This window comes from Aethalodelphis obliquidens, unplaced genomic scaffold (genome assembly GCF_003676395.1).
Source record: "Aethalodelphis obliquidens isolate GAN/ISIS:26980383/991018 unplaced genomic scaffold, ASM367639v1 scaffold129, whole genome shotgun sequence".
In the NCBI taxonomy this organism is placed as follows: Eukaryota; Metazoa; Chordata; class Mammalia; order Artiodactyla; family Delphinidae; genus Aethalodelphis; species Aethalodelphis obliquidens.
In genome coordinates, this window is record NW_020838073.1 from 340,388 (window position 1) to 362,539 (window position 22,152).

The 22,152-nt window shown below is 37.9% G+C and overlaps 1 protein-coding gene across 4 annotated transcripts in view; it reads left to right on the forward strand.

Moving 5' to 3' along the window:
* The window catches only part of PTPN4 (protein tyrosine phosphatase non-receptor type 4), a 178,466-nt gene that overhangs the window by 63,628 nt on the left and 92,686 nt on the right, over positions 1-22,152 (forward strand). For 2 of the 4 annotated variants that reach the window (XM_027099162.1, XM_027099165.1), the window contains exons 3-5: positions 10,741-10,848; positions 19,671-19,713; positions 19,791-19,890. In XM_027099162.1, coding sequence (XP_026954963.1) covers positions 10,741-10,848; positions 19,671-19,713; positions 19,791-19,890 — 251 coding nt within the window. The remainder of the gene's footprint in view (positions 1-10,740; positions 10,849-19,670; positions 19,714-19,790; positions 19,891-22,152) is intronic. The other 2 variants (XM_027099164.1, XM_027099166.1) reach the window with 1 other exon arrangement.

Sequence of the window (22,152 nt, forward strand, 5' to 3'; positions counted from 1 at the left end):
TTAAGGTTGCTGTGTCTCACTGGTGGACTGGCCCTTTTGTCATTATATAATGTCCTCTTTGTCTCTAGCATTCTTTTCCTCTGAGGCTTACTTTATCTAATATTAGTATAGGCACTCCTCCTCTCTTTTGGTTAATGTTTACATGGTATATCTTTTCTATCATTTACTTTCAACCTACCTATATTTTTATATTTGGAGTTTCTTGGAGACAGCATATAACTGGGTCATTTTTAAAATGTGCTCTCTACCAATCTGTTTGAGTCCTGGTTGAAAATTGATTTCCTCCAGAGAAGACTTTTATTTGCTTTTGCCAGTCATCTGGGGGCACCATCATCCCAGGGCCACGTTTAAGTTTATTGTTTAACTTGGGGTTCTCAGGCCACATTGTAGCTGAATTCTGACCAGATAGGCGAGTTTTATTTTTACTTCTTTATTTCTTGTTTTGTTTTTCTGTGCTATTCTGCATGGCATGACTTTTTTGTTCTTCACTTTTACTCTGTAAGTATAGCCAATATAAAGTTTGTGGGTCTCTTGTTATATTTCCATCTTGGAGAGAACCTGGTATCACTTCTGATTCCTATGTATCCTGTGGTCAAAGTAGAAGCTAGAAAATTTAAGGGCTAGAAACTGACTTTAACATTTCTGAATAGCTAGGCTTCCTGATTTCACTTTGTTTTGGATCTTTGTTTCTACCTTTTTAAAAAATACTAGCTCAGGGCTCTCCTGGTGGTGCAGTGGGTGGTGCAGTGGGCCCCCCCAATGCAGGGGGCCCGGGTTCCATACCTGGTCGGGGAACTAGACTAAGAATTCCACATGCCACAACTAAAATCCTGTGTGCTGCAACTTAAGACTCGGCGCAGCCTAATAAATAAATAAATAAGCAAACAAACACACATACATACATACCAGCTCAGTAACAGATTAAAACAAAAAATTTTCTGAAAGTTTTTACCTAGTAATTTAGCTGCATTTCTATGGATTTTTCTAGAATTTATAGTCTACTCTACTACCAGAAATAGAAGTCATATTTATGTATTATTTGCACAGAAAGTTTTTATTTCATAGTCACACATTCTGATGGTGTGTTCTCGTCCAAGGAGGTGATCAAAGTCTACGCTCTACTAGGGGTCTGAAGAGGTTCACTGTTAGGAGTCGTTACATGCCTTCGGCCTGAACATTGTGGAAGTAGCTCCTGCAGCCTTCTAAACCTTCTGACCTGACTAATCTGTTACATAATTGGATTTTTTTCTTATGTGAAAATACTTGTTGTTTTCATCTTCAGGAGAGCATCTTTAGAAATAAGGAATCTCAGAGCCACAAGGGAGCTCAGAGATCATCTAATCCAGTTGTTCAGACATTTTAAAAAAAGAAATCCTTTGTATCACTATGTCAATATACCTGAAACTAATATAACGTTGTATGTCAATTATACTTCAATTAAAAAAAGTATGGAATCCTTTCTTCCCCCGTGATGACACACACGCACGCACACACGTCTGTGTAAGTGTGGTGAGTGTAATGGGTCAGTTATAGTTACTGTGGTTGAATCGGGAAGCTCAAATTTGCCTTTCTTGGACTCTTCTCCCTCAACGCACCAGCCCCTAACCCTGAGTACACTCACTGAGCCCTAAACACTGCACAGGATAGTTCTGTAACTCCTGACCTAGTCTATCCCGTAAGGTAAAGCTGGCCAAGTAGAAACAAAATTCACCCAAGACTACATACTCACTGGCCAGATAAGGACTTGGCCTGACCGTTTGCTATTTGCATTTTACCATTCTACTCTCGGGAGTACTTACCCTGCCGCAGGTCTATAGGGAGGCTGCTTAGCGTTTCCTGCAAACCTTTCTCTATCACAGCTGTCCTGTGGTTGGTCTGCAACAAGAATCTCGGTTTTGCCTGGCAGTTGTTATTGACTTAAAGTTCTGATGGTAAACCTAAATAAGTTCTGTCAGGGACAGCCTCTTCATCTTTAGAGGAACTATTTCCAGTGAGTTCGTTTCTCTGCAGATGTACTTGTGTGTTTTAGAGATTCCCTCAAATGCCTTGTTCTCTAACTGGACCTCTTGTGAAGTAAGAAAAACTGAAGGACCAGGAATGCTTGCAAAGGGACTTGAAAACCAATATACTTAAAAAAAATTTTCTGTAGACTATTTTACCATTCACTCATTCAGCTAACCAAATATTTGTTGATTGCCTTCTTTGGCAGTACTGTTCTGCCTACTAGGGATTTTGGTACATGTCAGGGTTCTCTGTTAGCTGTTCTCTTGCTCTTTCTTCTGACCCTGGGTAGTTTCATCTGCTTCATGGCTTCAGTATTTGTTTTACTTTCTGTGATTGAGGTATAGTCTTTGCCCTATGAGGGAGGCCTCCAACTTCTTGGCCACACCATCCTGTGATTTAAAATTTGTAACAAAGAATTGGAATGCATGAGAAATGCTGGCAACTTCCCCGTCCTGCAGAGATGCCATAACCCTTGACTGGGATGTGAGGGTAGAGGGATTCCCAATTTCTTGGCCACACTTTTCTGGAGCAGAGATTACATAGTGTTGGTCTGGGCGGAAGAGAGAGGAAGTGGATGATGGCTCAAGTGCCATGGACTCTCACTATTTTTACCAAGATTTAGTAGACTGTCTTGAATAAATGCTGTTTTGTACCCTTAGAACAGTTCCCCAAGACTTTAAATTCTTGGGTTTTTAAATTATTTTCACCAGCAATAGTTGTTTTGCTGGGGAGCAGGTCCATGGCACTGCTTTCTGGGCATCACTACGAGATTGACTCTTGAGCACTAAACCAGCCTTGCACCTCTGGAAATTCCATTTAGTGATTCTGTATCATCCTTTTGAGATACTGCTCAATTCAATCTGCTAATATTTTATTAAGGAATTTTACGTCTATGGTCCTGTGAAGGATATTTGTAGTTTTTTTTTTTAATACTTTCTTTGTCCAGCTTTGATATCAGGGTTATCCTGGTTTCATAGAGTGAATTGATTGAGTAGATTAGGTAGATTTGTTCTTAATTCTTGATTAAATGTTTCCTAGAATTTTCCAGTGAAAGCATCAGGTCCAGGAGATTTCATTTTGGGGGAGGTTTTTTTTTTTAAAGTATTTCGTAAGTATCTACTTCATATTGGGTGAATTTTAGTATGTTTTTAGGAGTCTGAAGAGGTTCACTGTTAGGGGTTGTTACATGCCTTTGGCCTGAACATTGTGGAAGTAGCTCCTGCAGCCTTCTAAACCTTCTGACCTGACTAATCTGTTACATAATCCAGCTTTTTGAGGAATTAGTTTATTTCATCCATGTTGTCAGGTTTATCTGTGTAGATTTGTTTCTACCATTTACTTACCTTGTAAATGTTTTTGGAGTGTGTAGTAAAATCCTGTTATAGCTCTGTAGCTGGTCATTTGTGTCTCATCTCTTTTCATTACTCTTGCTATAAGTTTGTCAACTTTATTGATTTTCCAAAGAACCAGATTTCCATAGACTTCTGCTCTTACCTATATTGCTCCCTTCCTTCTGTTTATTTTGCTGTTTTTCTGGTTTTCATTAGGAGGGAGTTTAGACTATGGATTTGAGACCTTTCCTTCCCCCCCCCCCCACCCCGAGTCCTCTTTATCCCATAGGTTATTTAGAAATGGGTCTTTTTTTCTCCCAGGTGTTTAGTTTCTAAATTTTTCTTCCTGTCTTTCTGTTACTGTTTTCTATTTTGATTTAATTATGGTTATAGACCATGCTCTATATGATTTCAGTTTTCAATTTAGTAAGGTTTGTTTTATGACCCCGGATATGATCTGCCTTATGGATGTTCCATGGACACTTGAAAAGAATGGGTATTCTGTTGTTGAGTAGAGTGTCCTATAAATGTCAGTTGGATCCTGTTAATGTATCATTGAGTTCTATATTCTTGCTGATTTTCTGTTTAATAATTCTAGCAATTGCTTAATTGTTGACATCTCTAGTTATACTTAGGCCTTTTCTATTTTCTACTTCCCATTCTGTTAATTTTTGTTGCATTAATTTTCCAGCTGTGTTCTTTAGTGTGAGAACATTTTGTAATGTCCTTTTTTCCCTTGGTAAAGTTACTTGCTCTCAAGCCTACTTTTTAAAATTAATGTTTACATGGTATATCTTTTTCTATATCCCTTTACTTTCAAAACTCACGTATATATTAATATATTTGAAGTAAATTTCTTTTAGATAGTATATAGTTGGATCATGGTTTTTTCCCTACTCTGTCAATCTCAGCCTTTTAGGATAAGCGACAAGGTCCTACTCTACAGCGCAGGGAACTATTCAACATCCTATGATAAACCATAACAGAAAAGAATATTAAAAAAAGAATGTATATATATGTATAACTGAATCACTTTGCTGTGCATCAGAAATTAACATAACATTGTAAATCAACTATACTTCAGTTAAAAAAACTGCCTTTTAATTCATGTATTTAGACCATATATTATACTTTCCTGTAATTATTATTATGTTAGAGTCTAAGTTTGCCATTTTATTACTTTGTTTGTTATGGTTTTCATTTGTCTCCTTTTTCCTGCCTTTCTAATAGATTATGTGAACATTTGCTAAATTTCATTTTTATTTATTTTAGTGTTTTTGAGTAACTCTTTGGGTAGGTTTTTTTTTTGTTTGATTTTGGGGTGTTTTATTTTTGGTGGTTGCTCTTGTTATTACATTTTACATATATAAATTATCATAGAATATTGGTAACAACATTTTACCTTGAATGACGTATAAAAAACTTATCTACCTTTAGGTACTTTTTCCTTCCCACCTTCATAATTGTCTCAATTTTTTTCTGTACACACATTTGGCAGCATATCAGATAAAGTTCAATTTTTTGCTTTAACCATCAAACATAATTTAATTTAATACTGAAGAGGATAGGCTTTTATTATTTTGCTCAGTTTCTCCCATTTCATTGCTCTTCCTTCTTTTCTGTTTTTCCAAGTTTCTTTATGTTATTATTTCCTTTCTGGTTGGAGAACTTCTTTTAGGCATTCTTTTAGTGGTAGTCTATTGGTGATAAATTCCCTTAACTTTTCTTTTTTTCTGAGAATGTCGTTATTTACCCTTCATTGCTATGCAATATTTTCTGTTAACAGCGAATTCTGGGTTGATAGTTCTTCTCATTTAGCACCTAGAAAATGTTGTACCATTTCCTTCTGGTCTTACGGTTGCAGATGAGAAATCTATTCTAATTGAATTGTCACTCCCTATAGGTAAATTCTTTTTTCTAGTTGCTTTCAAGATTTTTTCCTCTTTGCTTTGTTTTCAGTAGTTTGATTATGATGTATCTTGGGTGGATTTGTTTGGATTCATTTTGATTGAGGTTCACTTGGATTCTTGAATCTGTGTTTTTGCTTTCTGCTAAATTTGTGAAAATCTCAGCGAATGTTTCCTCAAATATTTTGTCATCCTGAAGCTCTTTCTCTTCTCTCTCAGGGACTCCAGTGCCATGACTGTTATACCTTTTTTTGTTGTCCCACAGGTCTCTGAGGCTCTGGTCATTTTTTTTTTAGTTTAACTTCTCTGTTGTTTAGATTGGGGAATTTCTATCGATCTGTCTTGAAATTCATCGATTCTCTTCTTTCTCATCTTCGTTCTTCTATTGAGCACATCTAGTCAGTTTTCATTTCATTACTATGTTTTTTAGTTACATAATTTCTATTTGGTTCTTTTATATCTTCAGTTTTTTGCAAAATATTCTATTTTTCAAACAACCTTTATAATGGCTCATTGAAACATTTATATGATGGCTGCTTCAGAACACTTGTTAGGTAATTCCAACATCTGAGTCATGTCAGTGTTGGTGTCTGTTGATTGTTTTTTCTCATTCTAGTTGAGATTTTTCAGGTTATGATTGGTGATTTTAGGTAGTATCCTGGACATTTGGGGCAATGTATCATGAGACTCTGGATTATACTGAATCTTCTCTGTAGCAGGGAGTCACTCTGGTGTAGTATCCAGGTCCTGGCCTGCCTTTGTGGGTTGTGGTTCTAATAACAATCTGGTTTCCAGAACCTTTGCATTACTCTTTTGGTCTACTTCGTGTGTGTGTGTGTGTGTGTGTGTGTGTGTGTGTGTGTGTGTTTTATCCAGAGACCTTACTGAAAATTTTGCACGTATTCCACACTGTAATTGAGTTTTAAACCTTTGCTCTTTTAATTTTGGTCAGTTTCACTTGTGGTTCCTTATTTGGATTTTACTTCCAAGGTTTAACTGTCCCTTTTTCTACCTACCTCCTCTCCCAAATCCTCCTGTTTATTTCTGTTTGGCAGATGCCACCTGCTACCGCTGGGTGGTGGTGGGAGTGGAAATCTAGGCTTCCCTCTCAGCTTCTGCTGTCACCACTCCCATGGGGCAGTCTGAGCATTGCCTGTTACCGCTAGGCTGAGGTTCAGACTGCGCACTCAACTTCTGCTGATACCACCCCTGGGAGAGACTGTGTGTTGCAGCGTGCTGTTGGCTGGCAGAGAGTAGAAGAGCAGGCTTCCCACTTGCTGCCAGCAGTACCAGGAGGCACATGGAACCCCAGGCCCCTGCTTGGTTTCCATGGCGCTGCTGGAGACGGGCTCAGTTTTTTTCCACTGGGTTTGGCAGGATTGGAGTCAGCATTGTTAGTAAGGTTTCTGTCCTGCATAGAGACTCTTTTCCTGGTCATTTGCTTGAGAAAGCAGGCTCTTTTGGTCTCTTTCCATCGGGCCTGTTGGTGTTTCTGGGTTGTAGGATTCTCCAGTACCAAGTCTATGGTATGTGTGAGGTAAAAAGAAAACTTGATTGAGAGTCTAGAAATAAACCCCTACATGTATGGTCAACAGATTTTCAACCAAGTTACCGGGAGCATTCAGTGGGGAAAGAATAGTTTCTTCAACCAGTGGTGCTTGGACAACTGGATATGCACATGCCAAAGAATGAAATTGCATTCCTACCTAGGTTGTATACCTACCATATACAAAGATAAACCCAAACAGGCTGAAGGAACTACATGTAACATTTAAAAGTATAAAACTTTTTGAAGAAAATATATGGTTAATTCTTTATAACCTTGGATTTAGCAATGAATTCTTAGATGTGACACTGAAAGCACAAGCATCAAAAGAAAAACATGAACAAGTTGGGCTTCAGAAAAATTTAAAACTTCTGTGTATACAAGTAGTGATCAAGAAAGTGAAAAAACACCTATGAAAAGGGACAAAATATTTGCAAATCATATATCTGTTAAGGGTCTAGCATCTAGAATATAAAAAGAACTCAACACACAACAACGGAGAGATTATTAACCCACTTTAAAAAATGGGCAAAAGACTTTATTAGACATTTCTCCAAAGATATACAAATGGCCAACAAGCACATGAAAAAAATGCTCAGCATCATTAGTTATTATAGAAATGCAAATCAAAACCACAGTGAAGTACCACTTCATACCCAGTGGGATGGCTTTAATCAAAAGAATAGAAAATAACAAATGTTGGCAAGGATGTGGAGCAATTGGAACCCTCATGCATTGCCGGTGGGAACATCAAATGGTACAGCTGCTATGGAAAAGTGTTTGGTGGTTCCTCAAAAAGTTAAACAGAATTTGCATGTGATCCATCGATTCCACTTCTGTGTATATACCCAGAAGAACTGAGAGCAGATACTCAAACAGGTAACTTGTACGCCTTTACCAAAAGGTGGAAGTATCTCGAGTGGCCCCAGCTGCAGTGGCTTGAAGCAGGATTTTGGTTCTCCAGCCGGAGATTGAAGTCAGGCCGTGGCAGTGAGAGCACTGAATCCTAGCCACTAGGCCAGTGGCCAGTGACAAGACCCTGGCCTGTCGGCTTTGTAGAAGTGAATTTCCACAAAGAGACAGAAAGTAATGAAACAAGTAAAGTGTTTATTAGAAGGAAAAAGAGTTCATGTGGATAGACACACAGATGGGCTTAGAGAAAGAGCTGTGCCCTTGTGGTAGTTTGAATCACTTTTATGGGGCATTTCTTCTGGGTTTCCTCTGGCCAGTCATCTTGCTTTGCCTGGCTCTTGAGTCCGTATTTGGTTTATCTCAGGGTCCTCCCCGGTGTGTGCATGCATCTCTTAGCCAAGGTGGATTCTAGCAAAGAGGCCTATGGGTAGGTTGACATCACCTACTATGGGTGGCGTCCCCTCCCTTTTTTGACTCCTGAGGAGCCGTTCTGCGCGTGTGTAGTCAGGAGGGTCTCTTTGACCTCGAGAATAAGGAATGGGGTATCTTTATCTCTTATCTGGTCAGGACTCAGCTCTTCTCTGCTCCCGCTATTATCTTTGTCTTGGAGTATCTGTCCACAGGGGACAGATTCCAGCTGCGCAGCCTGGGGCGCATCTATCTCCTGCCTCAGAAACAACAGTACCCAAAAGGTGGAAGCAACCCAAATGTCCATCAACTGATAAACAAGTTGTGATATATTCATATAATGGAATATTATTTAACCATATAAAGGGATTAGATGTGGATACATGCTACAACATGGAACCTTGAAAACAATGCTGAGTGAAAGGAGCCAGACAGAAAAGGTCACATGTTCAATTCCATTTATATGAAATATTCACAATAAGTAAATCCATAGAGACAGAAAGCAGATGCGTGGTTGCCAGGGTCTGGGGCAGGAGATACTGTTCAGTGGATATGGTACAGTATTCTTTTGGTGTGATGAAAATGTTTTGGGACTAGGTAGAAATGATGGTTGCACAGTATTGTGAATGCACTAAATGCAGAAGGATTGCGCACTTTTAATGGTTAATTTTACATTATGTGAATTTTACCTCAATAAAAAAGAAATGGAAAGAAAACCCAAGGAGTTCCCCAGCCAGGCTGCTACTTTTATTATTTGGTACGCGGGCCTCTCACTGTTGTGGCCTCTCCCGTTGAGGGACGCGCAGGCTCAGCGGCCATGGCTCACCGGCCCAGCCGCTCCGCGGCATGTAGGATCCTCCCGGACCGGGGCACGAATCCGTGTCCCCTGCATCGGCAGGTGGACTCCCAACCACTACGCCACCAGGGAAGCCCCAGGCTGCTACTTTTATCTTTCAGAGTTTAAAAACAATTTTTCTGCATTTTGTTGTTGTTCGTTGGTTTCACTCAGCTGGAAGTATAGGGAGAAATGCATCTACTCCATCTTGTCTCTAGAAGAGTACCTTAGGCTCACCTTAGCAGCTTTTTAAAAAGACTAATGCTCCTTCTCCACCCTGGGCCAATTTAATGAGAATGGGAGACGGGTGGGGGAGGTGAGTTGCATCAGTACAAAAAATGTTCACAGGTTATTCAAATGGGGACCACCATTGTAAAGCATTGTTTGAGGCACATACTTCCTGCCATTGATGAGTTTTGGAAATAGCTATTTGACACACTGAGACGTGAAGGGAAGCTCTTTACAAGGAAGGTCGTTCTTTTGAACATTGTCATCTGCAGGTGTGAATTTTGAAATAGCTCTGACCATCTCACTAACAGCCTATGAATGTAGCTGACAGCAGGAATGTGGATTAGAGAGATGAAAGAAACCTGGTACTTGATTACACCGTTCATCTACTGAACTAGCCAACTCTGGAGTCTGTCGTCTCTCTCTGCTTTCTGCTGTATGAAAAAAATACTTACGTCCTTATCGTTTCAGCTCTGAGTTTTGATTCTAACTTGTAGCTGGAAGCTACCAAACTATCATAGCTATTGAGAGACGAAATTGGTGGAAAAATACACCACTGTTCGCTAATGTGTTTTCCTAGTATTCGTCTCATGTAAATAACACTGCACTGAATGTGTTGGGGTGTATAGCTGTTTCTCCCAAAGTTGGATTTTATTTTTCACTCAGGTTAGGATGACAGAAGTAGCCAATACTGTTACCGCTCTTGCTAATGTTTCCAAAGTGCTTTCCCAACAGATGATACCTGTCCACAATGTTAGCAGCGTTAGGTTTTTTTTTAAATTTAATTAATTAATTTTTTATACAGCAGATCCAGCATTAGGTATTTTTTATCTTACTAGATTTTACTTTTTGGATTGTTGTGTGTTCATGGTGTGTCATTATGCTTTCCCACTGTGATTTCTTTTATTGCTGAACATGTTAGCAGTTTCTCCATGTTTTCAGTGATCAGCTACATTTCTTTTTAGGAAAGTTCCAATCATGCCCTTTGTGCCACAGCTTGGTAGCTACGGGACTTAGGGAAGCCACAGCATGATGCCCACATGATAAAATTGGTGTGAGATTGAAAAGAGACCTTTTCCTAAAGTTCTCTGTATTCTTTGATAATTAGAATGTTATCAGTTTGCTGCACATAATTTTCACTGTTTTATTTCCCTTTTTGTGGCATTATCTATCTTATACACACAAATTTTAAATTGTACTTAGTCAAATATGTCACTTTCCAGCCATAATTTAAAGGTAAGAATAAGACAGTAAGACAAATGATGTGGATACATACATGAGTTAATGTGCTAACAATATAAAATTACAAAAATGCCACGAGAATAGCCTAAAAGCAGAAGACATTTTCAAAGGTTTCCCTTATATCTTCATCTTTATTATGTACCCCTTGAACCAGTTTGCCCAAAGTCAGACTTTTCTAAGTACGATGTAACATGTGGAGTCTTTATTGCTCAACCAAGTCGTTGGCATGGAACCAGTTGCCAACTTAATAAAAGAGGAGAGTCCAAGAGTTTCAAAATGTGAAAGGATGTAGCCTGTCAGTTTGATTTCCTGTTACTTTTCTTCCAGAAACATGATCAGGGGCAGGTTCTGTTGGAGATGGTCTTCAGGCACCTTGATTTGACTGAGCGTGACTATTTTGGTTTACAGCTGGCTGACGATTGCACAGATAACCCAGTAAGTGTAAGCTGCTGTTTTTCATTGCCATTGCAATTTTTCTCTCTTCATAATAAGTCCTTTCTGATTTATAATGTTCACTGTTTGAGTTTTTTAAAATTTTTAATTTGAATGATTACAGGTAATTCTTTTGCCTTTGAACTTCAGTTTCTTGATATTTTAATCTGTTGGGTTATTAAGGTTTTTCTAATCATAAGTCAGTCTATAGATCGAGTGCCAGTTTCTTTCTCTACTTGTCTCAGACAACTGAGAAGCAAATCTTGGAGAGAAAACTGGGCATAAAGGTTAAAATGTTAACATTACAATATTGAAGTAAATACTTAATGTATCTTGAGTGTTACATAAATTAGCCTGCATTAAGATGAAATTAGTTTTTCATCTTAAAATTGTGAATTCTTTGTAAATTTATATGGTTATACAGTGAGGGTTTTTCACAAACGAATATGATATCCTTTTGCCTAGTACAGGAGAATGACTGTTTTGAAGGAAATGTTTTGTATAGTTGAGAAAAATTGGGAGGCTGAAGAAATGGTTCTCTGAATCAGTTCTTTAGAAATCAGTTTGTAAGGTCTTATATGGAAAATACGAGTAACGATTGGGAGGAAAGTAGGGCTTCTATCTCTTGCTCTCGTTTTTTCTCATGGTTACGTCCTAGGTCTCTGAAAGAATGGTTAGTGGAAAGTAAATGTGAAATGTTAAACATTACTTTTTCTTGGCATTACTTACTGATTTTGTATGAAAAACTGTGAAGATGAGGTGGATAAAATAAAGCAAGGTCCAGCTAGTCTCAGTGGAAATAAAGCCTTTTACACTGAACCGAAATAAAAACAAACTTTCCTCGTACTTCATCAGATGACTTGAGCTGCTCCAAGGCCTAGAGAAATAGTGTTATTTCTTAATAAATGAACGCGAAAATATTGATAGAAGTGAGTAGAAATGTCAGTAATGCTACCTTTCACAGAAAGATAAATTGTTAGCCAGGCAAATACGTGAAAGGTGTCTGCTACTATGTGCAATATTGAGATTTAAAAAAATAGATAATTCTTAGATTATCTTGCTGACACTCATAGGTCAGACCGTTTAGATAGAAGCCTGTCTTTAGATGGCTTGGAGAAGTGACAGACAACAAAGAAGAAAGAGACCAGTTACTTATCACCATAGTCACTAAGAAAGTGTTCCAGAAGGACTAATAATTGAGACCACATATGTTACAAGAAGTAAAAATTCTGTCTCATAAATTTGTACACAAGAAGACATTTCTACTCTAAAACAATTACAGCAGGATAAATGTGGGGAAGCAGAGGTATCAGTATTTTGAGCTGCGTTGATCTCTTGGCTGTCTCCTACTTTTTCTTACTTTGTCTTACTTTTCCATCTTGAGCATCCCTTCTGAAATAAGGTATTATATTTCCAGGTCCCAAGGACCAATTGCTGATGATCCAGAATAATTCTTCCCCCCAGATTAGAATCATACAGTTTTAAAGACGCAAAAGAAGCCTTAGAGATTATTTTGTCTCACCACACTTATTTTTCATGAGAAATTATCCCAATCCAAGGAGATAAAGCCCAAGCTACTTTGCTGGTATTAATGAAACTAGACTTGGGTCTCCTAACTCCCCCTGCAGGTCTTTTCCGTACACAGCACTACAACTTCAGTATTTAAATATTCAGAAGAATCTGTGAAATGCCAAAAGGTGTCTAAGGAGGGGCCTTTAGAGCACAAATGTAATTATTGTCCCATTTCTGGTTGTCAGTGTGAAATATGTCAAGACTTTGAGGATAATTAATGGACTGAGGAAAAGAGATGCCTTTTTAAAAAAGAGAAGGAGTCAGGGTGTAATGTTTATTAAATATCTATTGCGGACTTGTTAGTAAACCAAATTCTCACAATAATCTTATGAAACTATCGTTAAAATTCTCTTAAAGATGAAAAACTGAGGCTTACAAAACTCGTTTAATCACACAGATAATTAAGTAGCTGCAAAAGGATTTGAAGTCATATTTATCTGACTCCAAAGCCTTTGTTTTCCCTTCCCAAGAGAGAATGATGCAGATGCACAGGACTTATAAAAATGAGCATATGGAGGAGAGGAGGTACTCATGCCATAAAATTACCAGCAGTGACCGAAAGGGACTTGGTAATATCCCCGAAGAATTAACCCCTGTCAATTCTTACTAGTTAAGAGTTTCTTCATCTTAAAGCTCATATATGTTATATATACATGTGTATATATATAGTGTGTAAATGTATGTGTTGCATATATATTTTATATGTATAGATACTGAATATTCGCCTTTGAGGATCAGAATCAGTATTGTCTTAGGCGTGTAGATGCTGACATTAGTTTAATTGGATTTATAACTGATAAACTGAAAAAGCACCTGGCATTTGATTGTAGTCTTATATGTAACAAACACAGAATCATAGTTGACTATCCTTTGCTTTAGAATCTTCCTTGGCAATGAATTCCAGTGCAACAAACAAAATTACTTAAAAGAAAAGCTTTGACTTTTTGAAATTTCTTCTGCTTTCATTTAAAACCTATTTATCACAGCTTTCGCTCGTAGCATAATGTCTTGTATAATAGTTGTATTCAGTAAATGTGTATTGAGTGAGTGGGCAAAATAATGAGTAACATGGTTGTAATTCATTACCCATAATTTCTTTAATTTTATAAGCACTTCGAGGTGGCTGTACCTTAGTGGCTTTTATCAGCGTGATATTCATCAGGGCCTCGAGATTGTTACTCGTGTGCATCATGAGTAATATATTTACTTTCTTTTTTTTTTTTGGCCCCCAGAGTGAATTACAGTGCCCTTCAGTGGGACAGAGAGTAGATTATGATTACTGTTGACTTGTTCTTTCTGCAGTTTCATCCTTCTGAGAGTTTTGTTGTGGTTATGATATTTACTGGTTTACTACTGTTTCCGTATCCCCTAACCTTGTGACTTTCAAACTTGAACTTACATCAGAATTACCTGAAGGCTTCTTACAGTACAGATTTCTGGGCCCTATGCCTAGAGTTTCTGATTCAGAAAGTTAGGGGTGGAGCTCCGGTAATTCACATTTCAGACAAATTCCCCTGTAATGCCAATGCTGTTGGTAGTTCAAGGCACCACATTTTGAAAACCACTGCTCTAACCCAGTAGACTGTTAATTAGGTAAGAAATGATTCATAGAGAATAGCTTGGTCTACTCTTTGAAGATTAATTTCATATAACTCAGTGTTCTTGAATTATTTCACCTGGTTTGAAGAAATATAGAAGTCACATAGAGAATGACTTATTTCAACAAACCATGTTTTAGTACCACATGATTGCTAAAATGCTTGCTTTTATTTCTCTCATGTTCTCATATGGTATTTCTCTCATGTTCCTTTCATCTGTTTCTACTGTAATACCTTAATTCAGGCTCTTACTACCTACCTTTTGTATAAACCTCTTCGGTAGCCTGCCAAATGATAGATCTTTGTTTTTGTTCTCTTTAAACCCGGTTCCATTTTGGGAGGGAATGACAGAGGGATCTGGGGTGCAGAGAAGTATTTCAGAGAGAATCAGTAGCATATGCAGGGTTCCAGAGTGAAGAGAGAGGACTGTTGTATTTGCGGAACTGAAAAAGAATTTTTTAATACCTATGGCTGGAACATAGAGCAGGAAGAGAAGATGGGTCACAGATGAGATACGAGTAGTGCAATAGATCATCAAGTGCTTTTGATCTGTGTTAAGATTGTACCAGCCTAAGGATTTATTTACACAATCAACATGAAAATTGTATTTTAGACATATCACTCTGGGTACAGTATAGCCAGTGGCAAGTAAAGTGGCAAACTAGAGACAGGTGAGAGATTGTTGCACTAGTGAGTTACTGGGTTGGCTCTGGTGGTGGGTAAGTGCTCAAGAGAGTCAGGAGAGAAAGTCAGCAGGGCTCATGAGGGAAAGAGTGAACTCAGAGAGTCTGGTATCTCAGATTCTGTCTTTGGCAACTTGGTAGATAGAAGAACCATGCAAATGGTATTGTTGGTTTTCTTTTTCAGTTACCAATTTGTTTATTTCTAGCATATAGAAATACAGTTTATTTTTTTTATTGTGTAACCTTTCTAAACTCACTTATTAATTCTAGTCACTTTTTGTAAATTCTGTAGGATTTTCTACATAGAGAGTTTCTGATTCAGAAAGTTTGGGGTGGAGCTCCAGTAACATGGGGTGGAGCTCATGTAACATGTTTACATGACAATCTTTCTACATAGATTGTCATGTAAACATGCTTTTTTCTGCGTAAATCATGTCATATGTGAATAGGGAGTTTTACTTCTTCCCTCCCAGTCTTTATTCTTTTTTACCATTATTTTTTATTCTTTATTACATGAAAGCTGAGGCTACCAGGACAATGATGAATAGAGGTGACTGACGGCAGCACACTGCCTTACCTGTTCCCTGTCGTAGGAGGAAGGTACTCAGCGTCTCACCATTAAGTGTGCTTCTGGCCTCTAGAATTTTTCTTTTAAATCAGTGTAATTGAGGCATAATTTACATAGAATAAAATTCAGCATCCATTCATAATGAAAACTCTTAAACTTGGAAAAGGACCATTCGCACTGTGATAAAGGACATCTGCTGAACACAGGTGCATCAGGGAATTGTAAAACCACAATGAGATGTCACTGAACGTCCATTAGAATAGTTAAAAAATTAGAGTCTCACAATACCACTCTTTGGCAAGGATGTGGAGCAATTATTAAGGATTGCTGGTAGGACTTTAAAAGGATACAACCACTTTGGAAAGTAGAGTTTGGCAGTTTCTTGTAAAACTAAACATAGATTTAATATATACCTCCAAGGAACCCCTCTTTTGGATATTTATCCAAGAGAAATGAAAACATGTTACACAAAACCTTGTACACAAATGATCATAGCAGCTTTATTCATGATAGCTCATTCCTGAATTAACTTTAACATCTGTCAATAGTGAATGGATGAAAAATAATGGTTATATTTTTGCACGATATACTCTATTATTTCATTTATATTAAATTGTAGAGCAAGCAAAACTGGTATATAGTGACTGAAAGCAGATCAGTGATTGCCTGGGCTTGGGGGACTGGGTTCAGAGGGACACAGGGAACCTCTCAGGGTGATAGAAAGAGCTTGGCTATGGACAGGGCAGTGACGTCCTGTACGACTTGGACTGTGTTATTGAGAACGAGTGGATCTGGACCCACAGTCCGTACCCTGCTTCCCTTTGGGCGAACGGTTATCTCTATTCATTTCTTTACGTTTGCAACTGCTTCTCTTTCCTGGGGCTTTGGGGTCTTCCTGTGCATGTAGAAGTTGAACTGTCAGCCAGAGTTGAGGTGGCTTTTATATCCGGATTTTAGAGTTAAGCCCTTCTGCTGCCTCCCTCTCTTTCAGGATTTCCTCCTCAATTTTCTGGGTACCCTGCCACTCCTGCCTGAACTCTGTCCACTGACACCTCAAGTTTTAGTGAGGCTGTCCCCTGCCTGGTGCAGGATTTGAGATTGCTCTCAGGCAAAAAACTGCAACTATAGAAATCTCACCCGTTGCAGTTTTTGTTTTTCAAGAATAGACTTAGGTCCAATTTCTTCTGCCTGCTTTTTGTTGCTTTCCAGTGAGTGCCATGAGCAGACAAGAAGTGTTAAGGATTTCTTAAAAGATTCAGTGCTTGCAAGGATTGGTGGAAAAATCAAATAGAGGAAACCGAAAAAGAATGTAGCAAAGAAATACAGTAGAGGCGGAGAGTTTTCAGGGTCAGGCAGCACAGTTTATCAAAACGATTTGAAACAGCTACGCTGCTTAGCCCTCTTCTCTTTCTCTGGTTCAACGAGGGCAGCAGGTGCAGTTCCCTGTGGAATAAATATGTTTGTGTGTTTGGGATGAAGGTGCAGAGAACTCATTTCTTCTTAGTGATAAAATGAATCTGCCTTGAGAGTCCAAATGAATCATTTGGAAAACTTTTTACTACTAGTAGGACTTAAAGCTGAAGAAACAAATAAATATCAATATCTTTCAATATATCAATTAGGGAACATAATCCAACAAAATAGCAAATTAAATAAGTTTTCTTTTAAAAACCCAAATCCATTGAATATCTATGAATAAACTTTTGACATTAGGGGTGTCAAAATCTATAGGAAGAAAACTATAAAACTTTACAGGAAGAGATAATAGAAGACACGAGTAAATGGAGAAATAACACGTTCAGGATGAGGGAGACTCACTGCTGTGAAGATTTCAGTGGTAAAGTCAGTGCAGTTGCTAGTTAGAATCTGAACTGAATTTTGGGGTGGCATGAGTGAAGTTGACCCTGTGACCCTCAAGTTCATCTGGCTCCATCTTCATGGTTTAAGCCAAGAACCTACGTCCTATCTAATTGACGTCATTGAGGAAGTATTACATTTCCCAGTGCTTGTTAGTGTACTCCTAGCTGTGTCAGCCTCACACATCTACTTGTGTATGTAAATATGTCTGCATTTCTGGTCAGGAAGGCAGGCTTTGGGGCAATAACTGGTCCCAAATTTCGATTTGAGACAGACATTAAAATAAATGTAATTTATGTTTTTTTTTTCTAGAAAGTATGGAGGAAAAAATCACCAGATTGATAGATGGGTGAGACTATGGATAAATGGGTGGATACATAGGGGGAACAGATGTGTTAAGTAGGGGTGAAAACCATCTGATTATTGGCACAGAAACAGATTCCCCCGTCCCACTGAGTCATTCAGCAGGGTTAGTCCTTCACCAGGTATTTTTAGTAGATGTTATATGCCATGTTCTGTGCTGGATACTGACCCTTCAGCTATAAATCAGATTTTATTCCTTACCTTAAGGAGTTCAAAATCTAAGAAAGGAGATAGGCAATAAAAAAGTAAAACAAATATGTTGCAATTAAGAAAATGTTATGAAGGAATTTAACGTTCCTTACCCGAAGGAAAATAACTAAGTAGATAGGAGCTTTGTGACATACGATACTTTTGATAGATAAAGCAGTCCATGAAGGCCTTTCTGATGAGGTGGAATTTAAGCTGAGACTTAGATAACGAAAGACGTCAGCCATGGGAAAAGCCAGAGAGGAACATTCTGTGCATAAGGAAGCTTAGAATTGAAGGCCCCAAGATGGCATCTTGGGGAAACAGAAAGGAGGCCATTAAGCTGGAGCTCAGTAAACTGAGGTGGAGGAAGTGAAGAGAGAAGTAACACATGATATCACTTACATGTGGGTCTGCAAAAGGGTACAAAGGGACTTACCTACGAAACAAATACTCACAGATGCAGAAAACAAACTTATGGCTACCGGGGGGAGGGAGAGTAGATTGGGAGACTGGGATCGACATGTACACACTCGTACGTATAACATAGATAACTAATAAGGACCTGCTGCACAGGGAACTCTACTCAGTGCTCTGTGGTGGCCTACATGGGAAAAAAATCTAAGAAAGAGTGGATATATGTATATGTTAAAAAAAAATTGTGTTAGCCACAGATTTGGAACTGTCAAAACTGAACTGGACACCTATTTTGATTGGTATTTTAAGGCTTCCAAAACTTATCAGGAGTCTAAAATTGCCTCTTTGAAATATATATTTTAAAAATTAACTGAGGCAAATAAAACATTAAAGAAAGACCAATAGAATAAAAAAAGGAAGTAGGGAGAGACCATGTAAGCCACAGTAAGGCCTTTGGACCTTAACATTGAGAAATTATCAAGAGATGTTAAGCAAAGGAGTGAGCCTTTTAAAAGACTACTGTAGCAAAAAAAAAAAAAAAAAAAAAAAAAAGACTACTGTAGCTTCGGGGGGAGGGAGGATGATGGTAAGAGGCAGAGCCGTAGGTAAGAGGCTGTGGCCAGGGCTGTCCCAGAGACATGGGTGGTGGCAGAGTAGATGGTGAAGAATTATTCAATTCTAGGGACGGTTTGAAGGTAGAATTAGTTGGATTGGATATGTTGGATGTTATGGATAATGGAAAGGAAGGATTCATGGATGACTTTCAGCCACTTGTTACTGAAATCTGTTTGTGTGCTCTGCATGGAATCAAGTATGGGTGGTAGGAGGACAGTTTATAAGTAACGATATATAAGCTTATATTTGTGTAGTGCTTTGAAAATACTGCCACGTCTATCACCTCATTTTGGATTCTTTAATTTTTTTAACTGAACGTTGGCAGTTGAAATGTTTTCTGAATTTAGTTATAGTTCGCCTGAAATAGAGCTTAACTGGCATTCAAAAGTGTCGAGACTACTTGAAATTTTCATATACAAAAAGCAGTCCTTCCCCAAACTAAACATTGTCTCTTAAAAAATTAGTATGGGGTGTTATGGGGGGGTATTTTGTTTTTTGTTTTCTTTTTTAAGGGAGTTAAAATTTTTCATAAGAGTAGATTTTCATGATGTGTAGTTAAATTTTGTCTGAATGAGAGCATAAAGCCAAGCATATTTTTATGAAAGATAAAGAGAATTTTAAAAACTTGATAGACTATTATATAATATAGTTAAATTAACAGAATCACTTCATATTGCAGTGATTATTAAGCATTTTTTACTTTTGGAATAGAGGTTATTGCACACTATATAACTTAATGAGAAATTGAAATCAAAATCTTAAAGCACAAGTACATTCAATACTTTCTAGCATAATTTTGTTATATTTGATATGAGTCTGTAATTTAGTGATTCTTTTCCCCCTACCTAGGCCTTTTCAAAAAATGCAATTTTTAGCATTAATCTTCAAATGGAACAGACTTGCAAGAATTGATGTATTAGTTCCTCCAGGAAAAAAAGAAATCAGTCTTATTTATTTATTTTTCAGAGGTGGCTGGATCCAAACAAACCAATAAGGAAGCAGCTAAAGAGTGAGCAAACATATTTATTTGATGTTATACAAGTATACTTTATAAAGATGAAGGACTAATATAATCTAATTAATTAGAACTGCTTTTATTAATTCTAGGAGGATCTCCTTACAGTTTGAACTTTAGAGTCAAATTTTTTGTAAGTGACCCCAACAAGTTACAAGAAGAATATACAAGGTGGGTTTTTATGGAGCATGTTTTTACTTGAAAATATTGTCAAAACCATTATGAAATTTTGAAATTAATTAGGTAAAAATAGATTACCATGACATCATTCTGAGCTTCCCTGCCAGCACACAGAGTGGGTTCTAGACGTTTCAAGCTAAGTCTCCTCCTCTGTTGGATGGCTGGGAGGGCTTCAGGAGATTGAAACCCCAGGGCCACCCCGTCCAGCCACAAGCAGCTTCCCGAGCCATATCAATATTAACTTCTCTACTTGTGAAGAATGGTTCAGAAGCACTGCTGTAACTAACTGAAGTAATTAGATGATGCTGCAGTTGTATTCAAGGCATTCTGCATAGTGAGAATTGTCTGCTGTTTTTTTTCTTGTAAAAATATATTCTATATATACGTTATTTCCATGGAGGGGGACATAGGCTTTATAAACTGTACGCCGTTAAGTGTAGGAGTGCTGCACTTTACAGAGCACAGCAGGCATCTTTGTAAAGGGAGTTGGCAGAGCGCTCTAGCACGTTCAGGCCTGTAAATGCCCCCTCTACTGGCCGTTGTAGGTCTAGTATTAATTTACAGCTGATTTTGTGGTCCCTTCTACTTGACAAAGTACACACAAGAATGACCCAGATGAGCGTTTTGGTAGTGTGTAAATGTTAGGTGAACTGTTTAAGGTGGAAATAGTGGGGAGTGATCACAGTGTGGTAACTGTCATTGTTTAAAAAAACCTGAGTGATAACCTTGTGTATTGCTTGAAAGACAGAATTAGTAATTAGTTTTTTTAAAAAAAGACAGAATTAAAAATTAGCATATTATACCTTCCTTAAGATATAAGAATATAGGTAACACTATATTCAGAATTACTCTGAAAGATGGGCGCCAAATTAAAAACCCACACCTAAAGCCACCTGTAGGTAGGCTCCTAGATGGTAATGTATTGGTTACCCTTTAGAATACTGTGGTGAAGTGGAGAAACAAAGAACTTTTGAGAGTCCTTTTCTGTGTGTTTGTTGGGGGTCAGGCTGTCACCTTTCTTCTAACAGGAGAACTCAGGAATATAGATCTGGGATTAGGCAGTCCTAACATTTGACCCTAATAACGTCCAACCTAATTTATCTCGAAAAGCCAAGTTGTATCATGTAAATATTTAGTTTAATATTGTAGCTCTTAGTCAGGTTTTGTTGTTGTTGTTAAATAATTAAAATAACAAGACCTTTTATCTTAAATAATTCTCAGTGGAGTCAAACTTTCCCTAATTTTGGAGGAACTTCAAGGAAACTACTCTCAATTACTGAAAATTGTGAATTATAAAGGATTTTTAAATGCATTTTTTTTTTTTCCGGTACGCGGGCCTCTCACTGTTGTGGCCTCTCCCGTTGCGGGGCACAGGCTCTGGACGCACAGGCCCAGCGGCCATGGCTCGTGGGCCCAGCCGCTCCACGGCATGTGGGATCTTCCCGGACCGGGGCACGAACCCGTGTCGCCTGCATCGGCAGGTGGACTCTCAACCACTGCGCCACCAGGAAAGCCCAAAATGCATTTTTTACTAGTACTTGTAACTTGAAATCAAGTAACAAAGTATTCCATAATATATATTTATGTAATTAGATTTTTAAATTATAAGAAATATTTGTAAATAAAAGACCAATAACTTTTAATTGGATTTCTAATGTATTTAATGCTTATGAAAAGTTTGTTCACATAAGCAATTAAAATATTATCAATTGTAGCCATATTCATAATTTATTTCACTCAGAAAACTGTCTTTAAATTTCTTAATGAGCTTGAATCTGTTGGTTCTTTTATGGCCTGTGTTGAAAACATAACCAAGGAATAAATGTGTCTCACTGATAATTAAAGTCAAACTATGTTCATGAAGTAGAATAAAGTAAAATCACGTTTGGTAGAAATTGAGCAATTGTGCTGTCCGTCAGTCTAGAATATTATCTTTGTTCTGCCTAGAAATAATGCATTCTTTCAAAAATCCTTTATAATGGAATGTCCTGGAACCTTGTAACTGGCGTTGCTTGGTAAAATGGAGTGAAGGGCCGATCTTATTTTTATCACCATTGTGTACATCAAGGATTCTCTACCCTGATTACAAGTTAGAATCACTTACAGGGGAGCTTTAAAACGTGCTGATGCTTTGGCAACACCCCTGGAAACTGATTTAATAGGTCTCAGATGGGACCTGGGCATAGGCTTCCAGGTGATTCCACGGTTAAAAAAATACTCCTTTAAAACTTTAGTGCTTGGGTAGCCTTCTTG